This window comes from Melospiza georgiana, chromosome 6 (genome assembly GCF_028018845.1).
Source record: "Melospiza georgiana isolate bMelGeo1 chromosome 6, bMelGeo1.pri, whole genome shotgun sequence".
NCBI lineage: Eukaryota > Metazoa > Chordata > Aves > Passeriformes > Passerellidae > Melospiza > Melospiza georgiana.
Window position 1 is genome coordinate 4402032 of NC_080435.1, and position 20582 is coordinate 4422613.

The 20582-nt window shown below is 35.5% G+C and overlaps 1 protein-coding gene across 3 annotated transcripts in view; it reads left to right on the forward strand.

Moving 5' to 3' along the window:
- Positions 1–20582, forward strand: part of TTBK2 (tau tubulin kinase 2) — an 81212-nt gene that overhangs the window by 41059 nt on the left and 19571 nt on the right. For 2 of the 3 annotated variants that reach the window (XM_058025725.1, XM_058025726.1), the window contains exons 7-14: positions 5477–5542; positions 6108–6200; positions 7187–7312; positions 10266–10423; positions 11373–11589; positions 12995–13206; positions 14365–14953; positions 20097–20345. In XM_058025725.1, the coding sequence (XP_057881708.1) occupies positions 5477–5542; positions 6108–6200; positions 7187–7312; positions 10266–10423; positions 11373–11589; positions 12995–13206; positions 14365–14953; positions 20097–20345 (1710 nt within the window). The remainder of the gene's footprint in view (positions 1–5476; positions 5543–6107; positions 6201–7186; positions 7313–10265; positions 10424–11372; positions 11590–12994; positions 13207–14364; positions 14954–20096; positions 20346–20582) is intronic. The other variant, XM_058025727.1, reaches the window with a different exon arrangement.

The window sequence follows — 20582 nt, forward strand, 5'->3', positions numbered from 1 at the left end:
AATCGACTTGGTGACAAAAGCCGAATGGATATACAAATTTCATATCATGTGACATTGTTTTGTAACACCTCAGTGGAATAATCTTGGAGTTAAATAGTTAAACAAAAACTTAAGGAAAACGAGTGTGGTTATATTTGAGAGGAAGATTCTTGATGACCTGTAGTTTAGGGTTTTGGGGCAAAAAATAGAGCTAAATACATGATATCCTGCCTGAACAAACAGTTTGATTAATTGCTGAGATATGAAAAATTATGATAAGAGAATACTTAGTTAGGGTATATTGTTTATTTTTTTTCCTTCTTTTCTGTTGTGTGCAGAACACTGGTATCATATCCAAACAATCATTAAACAATTTAACTATAGAAATTTAAATTTGACATTCTGAAAGGTGCTTATAGCTGTTCTATATTCTGATGCAGCAGTTCTTTTATTTTCTGTATAGCTAATAGATGCTCAGGGGAATGGGCTGTATCAGCCTTAAAAAAAAAAAACAAAGAAAAGAAATAATTTTTCTAGTGATATTTGATCTTAGTTTTGAAAGAAATTATTCTATGAATGATGAAACTTACAGTTTTTCTGTTCTTTTGTGCACTGCTTCCCTTATGCCCTCCAAATTTCTTAGTATTTTCAGCTTCAGGCTACAGCTTACCTTTCTGATTACTACCTAGTTGCACCTTTGGGACTGAGCTTGTATTTACATGCCATGTAAAACTAACGCTGGTTGACCAGCTGATTGGTGTCTCTTAAGATGGATGTGAGCCATTTTAATTGAATTTTAACTGTCTGTCTCTGTGTCAGTGTACTAATTTGGGTTCTGTCTTTAATCACCAATTTTCATTAAATTTGCAGGAACTGAAAGTCTTTGAGAGCTGTCCTATTTGTTTGAAATTAAAAGCTATGGTGGTGGAAAGACAGATGGTTTGGTCCAGTAAAATTTGTTTTCTGGTGAAAATAGAAGCAAATGAAAATCAAACCAGAAACTCTGGTTTCCAGTTCTTTCTGAGTTATGGGCTAAATTCTCTCCTGAGTTATGAAAAAATACTTTGAATCATTTAAAAGGAAGAAAATGTGTTATTTTATTTTTATAGTTTAATCTCAGCTGGCTACCAAGTACCACAAACCTTCTTGCTCATTTCCCCCACCCCCTTCCTGCCCCTGTGGGATAGGGAAGAGAATTGGAAAGAAGGTACATGTATGTACATTAGCTTCCTTGAGACTTTTTGCTTTCCATCCATAGCTTAAATAAGCCTACTACTCAAACAGTCTACTTCTGGATTTATGCAACTCTTTAATATATGATATTATCATTATAAATAATAAATTAGATATGTACAAAACATAAAAAATAACTACAAAACATTAAAAAAATAAGGTCTCCATTCTCCAATCAGCTAAGTGCAGAACAACTGTAAAAATTTTGCTTACAGAGATAAATAAAACAATATTCTGCTCTGTGGGGAAATTATTTGCCAGTGCATAGCTGGTTTATATAGATAGTATTCTTCTTACAGTAATCTCTGCTTCAGTTCCTGGAATAAGAGAAAGAAGAAAGATTCCAGGGAGCAAAGCAAACACATGTGGCAGACTTATCCTGTGTGATTTTTCACTGCAGTAAGTTTAGGTTTGTGACAGACATTAGTAGGTTGTTACCCTCTTCAGCCCACCAGATTTTTTGTCTGCTCATAAATGCGCTGTGGAGTGACTGTAGTCTTTAGCTCATGCATCATTTTGGCTGAGTACTCCAGACTGAAAACTGAGTAGCTCAGGAGATGTTTTGTGTATTAAATACTGCTGTCTTAGAGATGGTGTTGCTCTTTATTGCACATGCAGTAGGCGATAAATTTTCATTTGTCACATATCTATTAGAACTCAAAATAGTGAAATTTAATTGTATTGTTAGTTGTTAACTTACCTTGATACTCAGCTTCTGCTGGAACTAGGTAGCATAGGATCAGACAGCTGCAGTGAGTTTTTGGAAATCACAACATTTGTTTAAGTGTATCTGAGGCCAAGTAATGTGTCATACCAACAACTAGCAGGAGATGGGTTGATGAAAAGTTCTAAGGCCATGTACTCAATTATTAGTGTCTGATGTGGATTTTAAGATAGAGCTGAAAGTGTGGGTTTGAAGAGCTTATATGCAGTGAAAATCAATTGAGAACTGTAATATATTGTAATGGCAATTGTATTTCAGCTGCTTGATCTTTCCTTACTCAAGTGATCCCTGAAATTTTCACTTGTTCTAAACTGGTGCTAACATATGCTAGGCATTACATTAGACTGCAAAGTCTATATGTTCAAAAAGGGGAGGATTGGAATATGAATTGTTGAAGCTATGAAGAAAGGTTTCAAAGAATTGAAACTGTATGTAATTCCAATCAAGGAAATAGATTTCTGATGGAATTTGAACTAAGAAATTATCTTTTTTGAGGGAAAATATGAAAAAGGAGAAGTCTACCTTTAGCAAAGGAAAATAGGGATAATGTAGCTGGCTGCTTCTCTACCCATCCCCTATGGCTTTTGAACCCTACTCTAGAGGCAGCATTGCTGACTTCTCAGTGCAAAACCTAGACACTTGGGAATACTCAGTCATGGCCTGATTGATTGGGAGAACCATGGTGTGTCTCAGATATAATGTAAAGAACAAGTATTGATTTTTTTTTTCATGTTGATTTTCTGGTTTCTGTGACTGCGGTAATAAATTAATTTTTTTTTCTGTGTAACCTTTCCAATATTGCCTCGAGCAATAAACCCAGAGCATTTATCTAGAGACACTGAACTGAACTAAGGAGAGTGATTTTCCTCCTCCACAGCCACTCCAAAAAAGCAACCTTCATAGGTTTGTAAGCATACTGTCTCCCAGGAGTCTGAAAGCTGTGTGCTTAGTGGAAATAGTTCACTTTGCTAGGAACTGCTAATTTCCTGCATGCAGATTATCTGAGACCTTGCCAAGTGTTTCCAGGGCAGTGACATCTCCAAAGAAAACTGATGTTACATTTAAAAAGTACCTTTATAAGTAGAAAAATTCATTGTCGTCTCTGGATAAGCTTAATTCATCTGCATGTATCTTCAAAAAAATTTTTTTAACTTAAATTTGAAGGATTTAGTATTTTTCTTTGGCTACATGAGATGTTGTGAGATGCATGAAAATTTCTGAAACAGTTTCAGAAGTTATGCAAATGCTCAGAAGTCTATAAGTTCTGTTCTGAATTGGGCAAACTTGATTTGACCTACAGAACATCACTCATGCCAAGAAAGACATGATAGAATTATTTTATTATTGTTGTGTGGCATTGTAATACTGCTATTGAAAAGTGACCAGCTGCATTAGTAAAGGTATTTTATTGCATCTTGAAATAGAACAGAGTGACATATGCTTTTACTTCTGATTATAGAAATGATACTTTAAGGCAAGAGACAGTGAAAGGTTTTAGATGCCCTTGCTGGAATAAAGAATTCAGAATTTACTTCATTATAAGCTCATAGATAGAAACAGTATTCATTCTTTTTTTGTTTTTTTCCTTCCCATCCAGGTGATTCTCAGATAATTGAAATCATGTTAGGGCAGATAAGGATGGCTGTGACTTTAACATTCAAAAACATTTGAATTGGTACACAGTGAATTTCCTCATATGGACATTTCTTCCCCAGGACAGAAGTGGAATAGGTCAGATTTTTAGTTTTTGTAAACTGGGTGGGATAATTTAGTTATCATATGAAATTTCTTAGTCTTTTTTCTTGATTTGTCCAGCAACTGAAGCATTTTTGTCTTAGTTATCAAGTAGAAATTGAAGTCGTGATGCTAGAAATGAAAGTGGCATTTCATCCTCGGTTTCATATTTTCTATTATGCTCAGAAGAACAGAAATATTTAACTAAGTAAAACTGAATATAGTCCTTCCTTTTTAACATTCATGCCAGAGGCAAAAGACAGCAAACATTTGATTTCACTTCTGAAACTATATGCTCTTGAGATTTATGGAATTTGTATTTGCAACTATTTTAAACTTAAGCTCTCAGTGCCCTCCTGAGAAAATACTATTCATTAAACTGCATATTTTTTGAAATTCATCTGCATTTTCATTGTCTTGGCAGTGATGCTATATTACCTTTAGTTGGATGATTTACCAACCTGCAGAACTACTAAGGAGATTTAGGTGCTTTTTAAAAAAAAAATGTTTCTGCCTAAATTTAGCAGTTCCAAAGCATTTTGAGCTGTTCTTTTTCTAATTGCACGGTACTGTGAAATTTCTGCAACTACAGTGTAATGTTTCAGGGGTAATGTTCAGTGTGGAATATGATGTAGAATTAAAAATAAGGCAGACAGACAGTTGAGTCTGTCCTGCTTGAACATGAAATGTGATCTGAGCACCATTTAAATTGTATGATGACATGCAAAGTCTAAGATCTATGGAATATCATCTGAGTTCCTCTTCTTGTTATGAACATCCTATAAAATATTCTCTGCCCTAACTAACGCTGGTTCAGGTCTCATTGTACTACTCTAGCAGATATTGATTATATGGGCTGTTGAATCCTTTTTAAAAGATGTTGTTGTGTAATCCTGCTGGATTCAATAATTAGATTTATTGATGGTAATGGCAGCCCTTGATTTATTTAAATGATACCTCTGTATAGCATTTGTTGGTGGATAAGAAAAAGATATACATATATATATATATATAGGTAGAGAGAGGTGGAAATGTTTTATCTTCATAAGGTATCAATTATGTATTGTGGTTGTCTTTGTGTGTCTATCAAACCAGACTTTTCAATGTATTGTGCAAATTAAAAAAAAATAAATTAAGAATTGCCGTGAGTCTTGGGAGACCAGATAAATCACCATTACCTCTCTAAGTACAAGTCAGAGGTGAGGTAAATAATTCAAGCTTCTTATGCTCGTTGTTAGAGGAAACAAAAACAACTATTTATTGGGAAGATAAGACTGCATAAAAGAAAGCCAATTTAATAGTCCTGGCAGTTTTGTCTATATATAATGATTAATTAAGGGGGTAGCATGGATCGGATATCTGGATATCTTAGGCAAAGTAATAATATCACAGTTTGAATGAAAAAAATTAAATATCTACTAATTGTGGCTGTCATAAATTATATAATTCCTTCTGTAATACGTTTATTTGAATAAAAAGAAAAGGATGGGAAAATACATTCTCTGATTATAAAACATCAATTGACTTAAGATCACGAGATCTCTAGAGTGTCAGGGAAGAAATGCTGGTTTTCAGAAAGTGAAAGAAATAAATATTTTAAATTGGTGTCTAATGCAACCTTTGCTATATATTGGTCAGCCAGTTAGTGCCCACTTGAATTTCCACTGAGAACTTGTAGCAGCACAGTAAACCGAAATAAAATCTCAAACGAGATATGTTGTGGCTCTGTACTCACTTTGTAGATGCCAAGTTCAGTAGTCAGAGGGTTTATTTCTGACAATGAGTCTCTTTCCTGTTCTCTGGCAGCCACGAGCTGTTGCTGGTTTTCGAGGAACGGTACGATACGCATCAATCAACGCACATAGAAACAGAGTGAGTATCACAGTCTGGACCTAAACCGTCTCATGCAGCTGGAAGCAGTCAGTAACACAGTTACTATTAATTTCCTTTTTTGTATTCTTATCTGTGCTTTTATTATGTAGAAATTAACAGCTATACATTTTGTGAAAGGATAATGTAATTTACAGTAGTTGAGGATAAAAAAGTTCTTGTATGTATAATAGTGATTCTAATACTTATATTTGGTGTTCAGTTGTATTGCAAGTTAATAAGTTAAAAAAGTGAAGCTACTGAGTTTTATGAGGTACATAATGCCCAGTATATTGTCTTAACATCATACTCTAAAGAAATCTGAATTAACAGAGATTTACCCTGTTATTTTAACACACTTCAACTTTTATTGTATTTCTCTCTGTCTTCTGTGGAAATTTACTTGTATGTTTCTCCTTAAAATAGCCACTGGATTTAATTAACTTGTTTTGCAGCATAGGTTATATTAAATTTTATACAATAATTTAAGTTTCGAGCAGTAAAGAACTTATCTTCCCATTTGTTTAGGTATTTGTAATATGCTTTAAAATAATACTTCCTTTTACAGGAAATGGGTCGGCATGATGACCTCTGGTCTCTCTTCTACATGTTGGTGGAATTTGTGGTTGGGCAGCTGCCTTGGAGAAAAATAAAAGATAAGGTAAAGCTGAAGGTGAAACCAGAGCAAAAGGAAGGTTTACTTCTGGACTCCAGGGAAATGCTGTGATAAAGATTCCTCTTAGAATCATTAAATAATTTTAACATTACATTTTCCAGTTTTTTCTAGTGTTAGTTCTTGTGACTAGTGTCATGGTATAAAAAGCAATCAAATTTTACTAAGTGTTCTAGGAAGAAAGGAGGTTATACTTCTAGATTGAAATTATTGTGAAGGGCAGAAGTAAGTGTATATTTGCCACTTACTTCATTATTCCTGTTACCACTTGAGTACTTTATTTCAGCTATCACACGCTTAAAATATCTAACCTGTTTTGATTATCTGTGAAATAGGTATTTCTTATTTGATCGTGAATGAAAGTGGATTGGGCAATATGCAGTAGTGCTTTAATCATATGTCATAGGTGAAGTATGCAAAGAAACAGTATCTAATCAACCTGTTATTGCTTCTTGCAGCTTCTTTTGAAATCATATTGAAACCAGGTTGCTCTCTGATGTGGTTTGTGTATTGGTAGATAACAGTGTGGTGAATAGGTAGCATCTCCTTTTTGGTTTGGATTTGTGCATCTTACATGACTGAATATACACTAAAAAGTGACTGAGCTTGACATGATGCAACAACACGTTTAAACCTTTAAAACATACTGTTAGAAAGGGTTGGAGTGTTTAGTGACAGTTCTTCGTATCAGTCAGCATTCAAACACAGACAACAAAAACACAGTAGAAAACTAAATGGCTTTTCATATTGAATTTGGAGTTTGCACATTATTTTGCAAGTGTACTGAGGCCAAAACCTATAGAATCTCCTGTCTTGGTATCAGGTGTAGAATGGCCTTTCTGACTACCATTCAGTGTAATGTAGAGACCTGTCTCTCTGGCTAGTGGTGTATTTAATGGCTGTAACAGAGAATGTGAGTATGTTGTAACAGAGAAGGAAGATGTGCCAATGTTTGTTGTGTTACTCACTCCTAGGAGCAAGTGGGCTCCATTAAAGAAAGGTATGAACACAGACTTATGTTGAAACATCTTCCTCAAGAATTCAACGTTTTTCTGGATCACATTTCTAATTTGGATTACTTCACAAAGCCTGATTACCAGGTAAACACTTGTACTATTTTGTCTTTCTGTTTTATAAAGAAGAGAATTTTATGCTGTTTCATCTTCAATTTACTTTGATTTCATTGTGTAGTCTTGATAGTTATTATGGTTTGTGCACCACAAAGTTAATTTAATGACCATTTAGTGCCACAGAAACTCTGTGGTTCAAACATGTTATTTTTTTCCATTTGGGAAGGTTAAGACTTCCCTTAAAGTTTCTAAGAACAATTGACACCTGTCTTTCAGTCAGTATTCTGTTAGGGCTGGGAGCTATCCTACTATCACAGCCTATAGTATGTGCTCTGTAAGTTAATTGATCAGATTGTTCTTTCCGGGATTGTCATTCTGGCAGTTTTCCAAAGTCTGGAACTCAACACCTACAGCTAGAGCACAACATACAGTCATCGTATGAGTGGAAAAAAACTGAAGTATTGTATATAGAGATCACAGAAGACCAGTCATATTTCTTTGTTTAAGAGAGTGTTGCCTGCTGAAATGGTCAGCCTCTGCTCAGTGGTAAGGTGGTATGTGCTGAGAGCATATGCTGTAGAATGTGTCTTAACTCACTCAGTGTTGACCTATGATTAAAGAATAAATAAATGCAGAACTTCTTCCCAGTTTGTGGAAAGCAGCAGAGGAGTGCTCAGGAGAAGCAGGGAGGGAAAGACTTGACATTTTATTCAGCCTCACACACTGTGAGAAGTTGTACTGATCAAACTGCACACCATGGCAAGCTATCCCTGTGTGCCTTCCTTCTGGCTACCAGAGACATGCATTCCTGCTTCCCACCTGCAGGACCTATCTGCCTCTGTGCCTGTGTTCAACTCCCTAAATCAGTGAAATCAGAAGGAATGAGTTTCTGATGCTGTTCAAGTGTAATTGGTTCAACTGAATAAATAAATCTGACTAATTCTGGAATTGTAACTTTAATGAGAGCAACTTGTCTACTTTGCTTGGTAGAACAAAGAAATCAAGATATATAAGAATTGGAATAAGAGCTGAAAATCTCAAGGAATAACTGATTTCCTGTTGTAAGTGGATTTCTCTAAATCTACTGGTATATGATTCTGCACATTTGCAAAACAAATAAATAATTTTTTGTGAAAAAATTTGAATGTTAAAAAAAAAACCTTATTACCAATACAAAAAATATTCAGTATTGCTGAAAAATAAATACTTTGATTTTTTTTCCTCTTCTCCATTACAAATTTCCATGAAATTTATCCTATAGTTTACAATTAAATGAGGAAAAATTTTCAATGTTTTGTGCGCCAGTTATAAAGATGTATCAGATTTTTTTTCCTATGGTAAAAAGTACTATTGCAGAAATTTTGATGTTGCATAGAAAAACTTGATTATAGACTTGATTATAAATACATTTTACATTGCAGAATCTGAATGATAAAGCATATAGACAGTCATATTTTTGCAAATCCTTTTCTATGGTCTGTTTGTATCTAACACAGCGCATGCACTCAGCAATTAACACGATACCAGGAGAGAGTTTTTCCATGATAGAGAAAGCCCAGTAATTTACAATCCTGTGGCTATTCATGGAACATTTGCAGTTGTGTAGCTGCAGCCTGAGCCTTACAACACAGTCTTGCTCATGTGCTTTAGAGCAGAACCGGGTGGTTTTATTTAGAGCAGTGAGAATGCTCTTTTAAATTCTGGTCTCTCTTAACTTGTGTTTGCCGTGGTGTTATTCCTACCTACTATACTCCTTGTATTTCTGGGTGGGCACTGAAAAAGAATGTATATGTATCCTTGCTTCAAAGGGTTTGTAGTCTAAAATGTTCATCACCAAGGTCGAGAAGCCATGTTTGATTTGGCAATATCAGATGTCTATTTTTTTCAAGTATTTATGCATACAGTGCCTCAGCCTCCTGATATCAATAAGCATTTGAGTTTGCATTTGGCTTATAGCAGAAATTGTTGAAAAGATTTAAAAGAGAATGGCTTTAAAAATTACTTCAGAGACACTACTTAATGTTTAGAGGAGGAGAAGAATTAAACACAGTACATAAGGGACAGAGTGAACTATGGCTTTGTGCTCTTCAGTAGGATTACAAAAATGACTGGGACAGGTGGCACACAGAAGGTTCTTGAGAGTAAAAATTACACGGGTGAGACCACTCTATACAAGAAAAATGATCCAAACTTTCCATCTATTTTAAATTGCCAAAGGGTATGGCAAAGGAGAGTGTGGAAGAATTTTCAGCATCCTGGATTGGAAGAAACCCCAGATTTTTAGCTTCTAGGGGAAAAAAACCTTAGAAATGCTGCAGAGTAAGAGAATGATATGGACACAGCCTTCCTGTCAGCTATTAGAATGAGACAAAGTTTGTTTCACAGAGAGAGGAAAGTGATGCCATTTTTTTCTCCGTCATGGACACAAATTTACTAAAGGCTTTTTCATAGCATAAAATGGGAGTTGAACACGTAGACATTTATATAGTGTAAATATTAGCATTATATGAAGTAAATTATTGTGGTTCTTAATACACAAAGGTATTATGAATTAGCAGATCAGTATCCTTTTCTACATCTCATTAATTTCCTAGGTTTCACAGTGTTACTAAATGTAGTATTTTCTCCTCCTCTGCTGGAGAGCCATTGTATGGTATTCTGCAGCAATGTAGTTACGCTTCTCTGTGTGTATTTCTGTCTTTCTGTTAAAGTCTATGGTGTATCTTTGCCTCATGCCACTTAAAAACACAGATGTGCATGGATTTTTTTTCTTCTGTTTCAATAAAATGTAATTTTGTATATTTTGGCCTCAAAGTCTTGAAAAAATGAGAAGTGTTTAATATAAAAAACTCTTTATTGTTGTCTTCAGTATTATATTCAAGATAAGTAAATAAATATCCTGATAATAAATATCAGGATATTTCTTAATTACTTGGTCTCTTAGACAGAAATCAAGCTTATTAACTTTTTTCTTTATTTTCAGCTTCTCATGTCTGTGTTTGACAACAGCATGAAAACGTTTGGGGTTGTTGAAAGCGACCCTTTTGACTGGGAGAAGAGTGGAACTGATGGCTCTCTGACAACAACAACAACTTCAACCACCCCTCAGCTGCACACTCGGCTCACACCGGCTGCAATTGGGTATGCACTATGTGGTCTCTTCAGTGGCAGCCACAGAGGGGCTTCCTACCAAAGGGAAATTGCCTCCATAATTCAGGTTTTTGCTGCAGGAGTTTGAATGCATAGAGGAAGGGAGGTTTGGGAGCATTTGAAGTATTTCCCTTTTTAGGATTCCAGTTTATACTGTCCTAAAAGACCAGCACTGCAGTCCTAAAATTATAGCAATAAAAATAGTACTCCAGGAAATTGCATGTAAATTTCCTCATCCATCCTTTGCTAAATTGTATTTTGTGAAACGAAATAATGTGTCCTGAGTTTAAATGCCTGGAAATTTAACTGCCTGGAAATAAACCTGTTGTTTTCTGTAATCTTGAAATAAAATTCTAGCTGCAATTTCCTTTATAAGTTTGAAAAATGACTGGATCTTTATAAGAAATTTGGAAGTAGATTTTGGTTGTGTTTGAAATAATATTTAATATGCTGTATGAGACATTCTGTAATGAAGTAAGTTGGACAAGATGTGATGTTCAATAACACCCATACTCATCTCAGGGGACTGAAGAATATAGGAGGTGTTTATGGATGAACTTAAGAAGTGTTTATAGGTGCCATTAATTTTTTTTTAATAGAAGAATACATAGAGAAGAATCAGGAGAGAAGTTGAGCCTGGACATGATCTGTAGCAAATTTTCTCAGAAATGGCTTCACAAACATTTGAATAAACAACTTTTATGTGATAGTATTTTTTTATTTGCATTTTGTTATGTACCTAAATTAAATAAATTGTGAAAGCCAAGAAGTTGGAAGTGTTATATTAAATAATTTCCAAGCTTTATTTTTCTGCAGAAATGTGATTTTCTTTGTAAGTTTTTGCTTGTTTCTTTCTCTTAAAATAGAAAATAATTTCTATAAACACATGAGAGTATAAAAATTTTTAATTTTCTGATTTTTTTTTTAACTGCTTTTGTAGAATTGCCAATGCCACTCCTATCCCAGGAGATTTGCTGCGGGAAAATACAGATGAAGTATTCCCTGATGAACAGCTCAGTGATGGAGAGAATGTTATTCCTGTTGGTGTATCACCAGAGAAAATACCTGGATCCCCTGGACATCAGCGTCCTCAGGAAAAAGATGTTTGGGAAGAAATGGATGCAAACAGAAACAAAATAAAATTGGGGATCTGTAAGGTACTTTCAAATCTGCATTGTGAAGACCATCTTCGCACAGCTTCATGTTCTTGTAGTGCCCATAAGATGTAATTAATAAGGCAGTTGTACTTATACTGATTAACCAGAATGACCTAAGAAAATTATTTATGTTGGAGATAACACATTTTATATACTGAAAAAAGCAGGCAGATTTTTGAGACTTGTGTCACTTTATCAGGTCTTTATGATTAATAGCTTGCTGATAATTTGAGACTCTTTGTAGTTTACTCCTATTTGTTTTCTTCAGACATTATCTTCATTCCTGCTCACTGAGTGAAATCAAAGCAATTTTCCTGCATCTTGCATGTGTAGAAGCTAGATTCTAAATGTGCAAAAGATGATTTTAATGTTCTCCAGTCAACAAATCCTCAGTGTGAATGGCAGTATCCATTTAATTCACTTGGTGGTTTTGTCTCCATAAGATGTGATACATTTGTACTGATTCAGAGGTTCATTGGCTGGTCTTTAGAAGAGAATACTGTTTTATTTTCCAAAGTGGTTGCTGAGAATTCGTCCCTCTCTTCCTTACTCACAATCACTGTGTTTCATACTTGGACATATGTTGCCTCTTTCTTAATATAACAGTGTTTTTAACATGAAAACAGATCTGGTACTAAAATGTTCTTTATCTAGGAGGGCTGTCTAGTTTTGAAGCTGTTACTCATTATTTGCTAGGAAAACAAATGTATTGTGGGAAAGACCAAGGCATGGTGCCTGCTTTCCAATGTGCATGTTTGTTTGTTTATTTTTACCAAAGAGAGAGAAAGGAGATTGTTCTAGTTCAAACAAAGGTACTTTCTGTTACACCAGTAGAAACCAAGGATGATCATGATTTCCCAGCTCTAAATCATGTTCAGTTATTATTCTAAATCATGTTCAGTCATTATTAAGATAGAATGCAGCTGGGTTAATACATAGGTTAAAGTCACAGAAATATTTAGTAGATTTAGTGTATAACAGTGTTATATGCTCCAGAGAATCAAAAAGACAGCCTGAAAGCTAGCTTCTCTTTAATAAGAGCACTTGATTGTGAAGCAGACCAAAGATGCTACCAAATGCTAGGTTTCACACTATTACTGAAGAAAATTTCAGAGATGGGTTTGAAGTATCAGAGTAAATGTAACTGTATTACTGTGTCTTTGATACTCCTGTTCTCAGACTTACAAGAACCAATATATTGCCAGGATTTTGTCAGCTATAGATGTGTGCTGAAGAGTATATCTAAACTCATAACTTAACTATGGCATGAACTTAAGGACCATTCCAAACACAAATTGGCTTTTCACAGTCTAAAAACTTGGCGTGTATTTCCCATGTAGTACCTTGTCTTCCTCTTGTTTTGCCTCTCCTAGTGAGTTACATTTTTACTTTACATTTTGCACAGGCTGCCACAGAGGAAGAAAACAGCCATGGACCAGGGAATGGAATGCTAAATGCCCCAAGTCTTGGTTCTCCAATTCGAGTTCGCTCAGAGACCACCCAGTTAGACAGAGATGTTCCACTGGTGCGAAAGCTGCGCTCCATTCACAGCTTTGAACTGGAGAAGCGTATGACCTTGGAGTCCAAGCCCGACACTGATAAGTTTCTTGAGACCTGGTAAAGAAATTATGGTATCATTTTGCTAGGATCTTTTAAGGATATGTGGTTAGGATACTGTTATCTATGCTGTGTGAAGAACAGGAATGGACCTGTTGAGTATGCTTATGCAAGTTACTGCAAAATATTTTTCATAATATTGCACAATTAATGGATTCCACTACTTGTTAACTGCTTTAGAAAATTCTTAGTGCTTGAATACGGTTGAAGTTGGAGTCCCTCACCTGGGAATTTTTTATTTCAAACTTAGTGGTTGTAACCCTAGTATTTATTAAGTTTTTCTTCGATGGCATACTCTTGACAATCAGTACAAGTCATTCTGAATAAGAAAGTTGACATCAGGTGCCCAATAGAGGTAGCATGAGATTAGGCTATATGATATGAGAAGGGAAGTTTACAGGAAGTGGAGTGAAGAAGTTAGAAATCTACCTGCATGCAGCAGGCTTAGTTATGTCCAAATGTTTTACACCAACATAAAAAAATCTTGGTGGAAGACAGATAACTTAAAATATAATTTGAAGGTAGAGAAGAGACAGATGTATGAAAATGGATTCAGTTTGCCTGTGTCTAGAAGAATAAGGGGAGAGGGACACAGTGAAGTCTGACTGAAAGGCAGAGGCTGAGTGGGGACAGTAGAAGAGAGCTGGGGCGATGACAGTGGCAAAATCTTTCTGAATACTTCATAGGGGAGCTAGGAATTTGAATTTGTTTGATGAAAGAAATTATGCAAAGTATAAGTAAGGAATCAATCAAATTCTTCTTGAAAGAATATAATAACTTCTGCAGGAGACATCCGTTTCTTCTCTTCCTCTTTGAGTCTCTGCTTTGTAACAAATTAAGTACACTGGACATCTGTGGTTACCTCACGTCTGAGTTTTTTTCTCTCACAATTCTCCTTTCTGGTAATTATATTTACAATACAATGTCATGAATTACAACTAAAATTAAAAATGTGTACATTTCTAAGGCCATCCATATTTACTTGACATCATACTTATTTGTCTCAAATTGTGGATCTTTGAACCATTGTAGGCTGTTCTAGAATATGACAACAAATTTTTATATAAATCTAATTTTCTTCTCTGAAAACACTCAAATGTAATATAAATGATTTAATTAATTCTTAACTAATTCAGATATTAACTTTTTTTCTCTAAGTTTGGAGAAGAAGCAGAAAGACTTGAAAGTGGCAGAGACTCCTGTTGCTGCTGTTCCTCCTCTTTCTCAGAAAACATCTCTTCCTGCCCGCACGGACCATGTTTGGCACTATGATGAAGAGTATCTTCCAGATGCTTCAAAGCCTGTGTCAGCTAATTCTCCTGACCATGCTGATGGTGTTATGAGCAATGGATTTGTAGCTGTTAACCTAAGCTCCTGCAGGCAGGAGGTTGATTCTAAGGAATGGGTGATAATAGATAAGGAACGGGACTTGCAGGACTTCAGGACAAATGAGGCTTTAGGGCACAAAATGACTGGAAGTCCCTCAGATGAAGAGCCAGAGGTACTACAAGTTCTAGAGGAGTCCCTTCCAGAAGAGCAGTCCAAAGAGGGTGGTTGGGCGGGAAACAATATCCATGCCAAGAACCAAACTTCAGGTGTGGAGTTTGTTCTCGACGCGGAATGTCACCCTGCTGCATCTGAACAGCTTACAGATAAATTGGAACTTCTGTCTGGAGCTGCAGGACAGCTTCTTGCAGCCACCCCTACAAGTCCTATGGAAGCTCAAGCAGAAGGAGCACTCACTCCGGTAAGAAAACCTCTTCTTCATTCAGAATTGTAAGAGGAAATGGTAAGGGTGGTGTAGCAGAAATTTCTAGTTTCAGCAGGTATGGGACTTGATTCTTGAAGACTGATCTTCCATATTCTGTTACACAGCTGTTTACAGTCACCCATGGAAGTGCTAATTGTTCTGCAGGCGTGATCCACAAAACTGGCCACATTTTACAAAGAGTTATCTATCTATATATCTGTCTGTCTAAAGAAGCTCCTTGTGCAGTAATTCCTAATCAGTGAAGGACACACATGCAAACACATATTTATTATGTTTGCAGTACATAAATATAAAATTGCAATTGAATATGTAAAATACTGTGCTACCATGTTTCATGTGCTCCAGGAAAAATCTAAGTGGCTGAAATTAAAGAAACAGTTACTTGCTCTCATATCTCGCTATTATTCCTGCAGTGTTTGCTTCTGGAATTCACTTTGTTTCTCCCTGTTACTTCAGGGATTTCTAATGGTCCCTATACAAACAACTTGTTGCCTTTATATAAAGTGTTGCTGCTTTTCACTTCTTAAATACTTTTGCAAATCCTACTTTACTCATACTTTTTGCCAAAAGAGATTGCTTTGCTTTTGTTGCATATTCTTGTTTTTCTTTTTCCATCTTTTCTGAAGAATTCTCTGTTGCACAGTTTTGAACATTTATTTTTTTCTCCTGTCACTGTTTCTAAACAGAGACTTCTTTGCCTTTACTTAAGGAGTAAGTGAGGTTAATGGTTAAGTGATTGGGAATCACCTCATGGTTTTATTTCTCCCCTTTTTAAAGTAGATACTGTGGCATCTATGATCTAAAGGTCAGTTCTGTGAAGTTCCCTTGAGCCAAGAAACCTGGCTATATTTTTCTTCTTGTATCACCACTTTTTGTGAAAGTTACTGCCAGCTCATTAGAAAAATTTGTCACCGACTAGTCATTTATTATCAGGTGTGGAATATCCTTTATAGTGAAAATGAGCTACCCAATGTAATTAACTATAGCAGCACAGTAAAATTTCAACTGTGCCTAGATTCTCATGGAAAAGGCAAGATGTATGGACATCATACTTTAAATAATGTCATTTATAGAAGATTTGTTTTGTATAATAGAAAATATAGAACTGTGTTAAACAACAGATTTTTGAGATTTAGTTTGAAATATTAGATGCATGAAAGAATTTTTGATGGTTAGAAACCTTTAAAGGTGAAAAATTATTTTAAATTTTTAAGTTGTTCGGTTTTTGTATTTTAAGGTCAGTTTTAGTAAAACAAACAAGAAAAAGCAGCACTTGGTCCTGTAAAAAATACTAATTATCAAGTGTCTTTATTTCAAGAGCCCTTAAAAACAGCTTGTAATTTTCTAATTAAATGCACTATACAATTGTACACTTTATGCAAATGTGGCTCTTTTAGGGGAAATAGCTGTTTTACTTTAAACTAAAAGTAGAGGTGGTACAAATATTACGTACTACAGTGCAAAAAATGGACAATATCTTTGTCTGTGAAGGAAGAAGCTTCAGAACATGGGAGCAGAAATGGTTGCAAACAAAGTTAATTACTATAAAATGCATTGGAAGAAATACTGGCTGAAGTAGAAACTCGAGTGAAATTATATTTTACTCTTGCTTTGCAGGGAGATAAGTAGCATTTGTCACTACCTCAAAAAAGGGGGAAATTAATATAGTTTATTTTATGCTGGAAGATCAAGTAGTGTTGTGAGTGCAAGATGAATGGCAGGAAGGAATTTGGTGTTTCAAAGGTGAATGATGTACAATAGAAAATATAAATTGACCTGAGAATAAAAAAAATGGAAATTACTTAGCCAGTTTAGTAGCTGGGAACAGAGTGTGCCTATACAGTGTGTCTCCTCCAACTGTGATGGCAATTTGGGGTAGTCTTCCATCTACCTCATTAGCCCTTGAAAGCCACACAAAGCCTAAGAGGCTATTTCAGGGTGAGTTTTTCTTTTTGGCCTTCATTGATGCATTCCACTTTATAAAGGATAGTTAAATATTCCCTATGAAGGGCACTAGAACCTAGTTCTTCTAGGTGAGTGTTCTTGTCACTTCACTGGGAGCAAGTGTGTGTGTATGCCTCTTCTTCTCACCATTCTCTCTGTTCAAAGGTCCTGGTGACCTCTGAGAGCTGTTTGGTAGACTCCTTTTCTTTCTTCCTCCCAGTACTTGCCCTGAAACTACACATTGTTTTTTCAATGTGATCCTTGATTGTGCATAAGATGTTCTTGTTCTTTAGTATTTTTTTTCTAGGTAGCACATTCCTGGCAATAAAAATAATAGGCAAAGGTGATACTTTACTTTTCTGCTGATTTAATTATATTCCGCCCGTTACTAAGAGCAGGCTTGGATCCAAGAATGTTAATTTTAGAACTATAAATTAAATTTATGTTACTAAAAGGGGTTAAAATAGATGTTGAAATTGTAGTAATTTAGAAACTTAGAATTACTGAAGTAGTTCACTCATTTCAGACAGCTTGAAACTCTAGGACATGCCAGCATTCGTGATCATCATGCTTATGAATATACCTCTCATATGGGTATATATATTCTACTGACCTGCTTCACTGTGACTTAGAACAAAGTATGGTTTTGCTTTTTGGGCTTATTTTGATAGGTTTGTTAAATATGCAAGCAATTACTTCAGTGGTGAAAGCATAAAATAGTTTTCATATCATAAGTCAAGTATTTTTTTGAATATTTCCTTTTTGCTTTGGTGATTCTTCTTTGTTCTTCATTTCTTTCAGAGCTTTATTGTGCACTGTTTCATTAACTACTAGCATGGATGTTTCTGTATGAGAAACTAATATTTCATACACTCACCCAGAATTTTATTTTCTTTTGAAGGAAAGAAATTTCTAGTCTACAGTCTTTCCATTGGTAGATAAATATTCTTCCTGAAATTGTTTGTGTATGTGGACTTCCTGTAATTGTTGATAATATCACTTCTCACCTGTTATACACAGCATCAGCATTCTATAAAAAATGTAGAGTTGCACCAGTTAAGAAAGGAAACTTGAACTCGAAAAATAAGAGAGAAAAATGTGTTAGTTATTGGCTTGGGGATGAGAAAGTCTTGGGCATAAAAAATTACATCAAATTATGCTGTCTATTATGAAAAAAAAGGCCTGCAGGTAAGAGAAGAATTTTTCATGTTATCGGTCTTGGTTTTCCAGTTGCAATAGAAATTCTGTGTGCAATCAGCAAAGACCAGTTTAATCTGGCTTAGTTGTGGGCACATGATCACATATATGTTGAATACTCAGAGTATGCTAAGGGTATATGTGCTGATTTTATGCTTTAATAATATCTTTATGTTGGCTTTGGCTGCAGGACAGACAATGTGGGATTTACTGTAATATCTACTGGTATGAAGGTAATTTGTCAAAAGAATTTGAGCTGATCTACACTAATAGTGAATTTATACTGGAGCAGCACTTTGCATCATACAGCTCTAGTTTTCTTTTCCTACACCTGGTACTAACAGGCTAGAGCTGGACTTTGTGTGTTATGGACCCACAGCTTCATTAATTTTCTGTGTTTGTGTTGAATTGCAAAGAACTCTATACAGTGCTTTCACAAATCCTTGCAACATATATTTATCAAGCAGATATTTCAGTAAATAAGAAATAATGGATTTGAAGTAATTAAGCATGTAACAGATCTTTCCATCTTCATTTTCAGTTTAAATTAAACAACAGTTTGCTTTGATCTCACTTGGCTGACAACACAAATTTGTGTAGATGTGTATGTGTGTATTATAGAAGAGGGTTTACTGTGTGAATCCATTTATTTTTGTTATTTAGAAATATTGCTGAAATGAAAATTTTGTATGTCAAGGTTATGTTTATCAAAAGCTTGCTCTTAAATATCTATTTATTTCTGAGTTGTAAGTAATTAAATTTTCATGTACCTTGTCTTCTCATTTGCTGCTTTTATGAGGCACTGGAAATAATTTTTTTTCCAGTTGCAAGTCAGTGATGCATTGTGGGAGCTGAAGCTTTAGCATTGACACACTTAAAAGATACCTTTTCCTTAGAAATGGAAATGCTTGCTAGATGGTCTTGCTTTCCAAAGGATATAGGTTAGAATTGCAATGGTATAAAACAAAAAGTCACCTTCATGAAGCATGAAGCTTGCAGAAAATTTCCTTATCTCTACTCTTCATGGTTTTCTCTAACTGTAATTGGAACAAAGAATTGCAAACTATGTATAGCAATCTCATTTACAGGTATTTAAGTGTGTCACTATCAGATATTTATTCAGTACTGGTAAAGGTCTTGCAAAAAACCAGTGGATTTTAGCTTTGTATATCAAAGCTATAGGTTTATTAGAATCATCAATAAGCAATTTAAAAATGTACTTTGTCTAAAATTAACCATTTGGAAGAGATTGCAGTTCCTATTCTTTTTTCTTACCTCTTATCTAAATGCTTTAATTAATGTAGTTCAAGATGAAGCAATTGTTCCTTGATTCTCCAGGCCAGCATAGCCTTCTAGTTTGGTCTCACATTTGGGAAATTTCATCAGAATTGTTTAGTATTAACCTTAGTGATTAATCCTGTCAGGGGCAGTTCTTAATGGATGCTGCTATTGGCACAGCAGTAAAGCCTTCAAAGGGTGTATATGCTATCACTGTAGGAATCTCAGAAACACAGATACGAAGTTGTGCGGATGTGCTAAGTGTTTGAAAGGATCAGTCAATGATCAGCGAGCAAGTTATCAACTGATGTACGCCATGTCCTTGAAACAGCCTCTGATAGTTAATACATTTAAAGCCCTAAAAGCCCTAGATTGTTACTGACCAGTTATTACGGTTGCAGAAGTTGGACTTAAAGAATCTGATTTTATTTTCCAACCTAAATGATTCTATGATTCTAAGACTGAGTGAATGAAGAGTCCAGCTAGAGAAATTATAATTACTCTTGATTTTGATACTGGATTTTTGAAAATTATGGAAAATGTGAAGATTAGACTTAAGACACCTCTTAATTTATGACCTTTCAGCCTCTTAGGGAGTTGTGAATATGGTTTTTGAGGGAATGCATACAGGCGAAACATAAACAAGAATTATTAAAATATATTCAACCTTATTTTCTTCCCCGCCATGTTGTTCTCACAGCTCAACTCATGTCATATGCTGCATTTCTCCACTCCAAGAATTTCAAGTCCCATCCTCCGCACCATGAGCCCTATAGCCTATCTGTCCATCCACTCGGACCCTCTGAGGGAGGCTGCTTTGCCCAGGAGTCAGTCAGCTGAGAGCCACTCCTCTTCCTCCCGCTCCACTGGCCGTAGGCAGCTTCCTGTCATTCCCTGTGGCAGCAAGCTCCCCCCTGTCATTCGCATCTCAAAAGCACAAGCTGAGCAGGTGAATAAGCCTTGTCTTCATGGAAATGACTGCGTTGTAGCAGTCATCTGTAATGTTTCATGTTTTCAGTTGCTCTGCACAGTCTGGTGGTAGGCATGTGCTAGTCATACTGCTATACACGGCATCCTAAAAATGTTTTGAAAAATCAAGTTGGGGAGTAAGAATGGATCTTTTCCAGGAATAGAGTTGGGAATACTCTGTGAGGAAGATAATGCTGTCCCACTTAGAAGAGGGGAA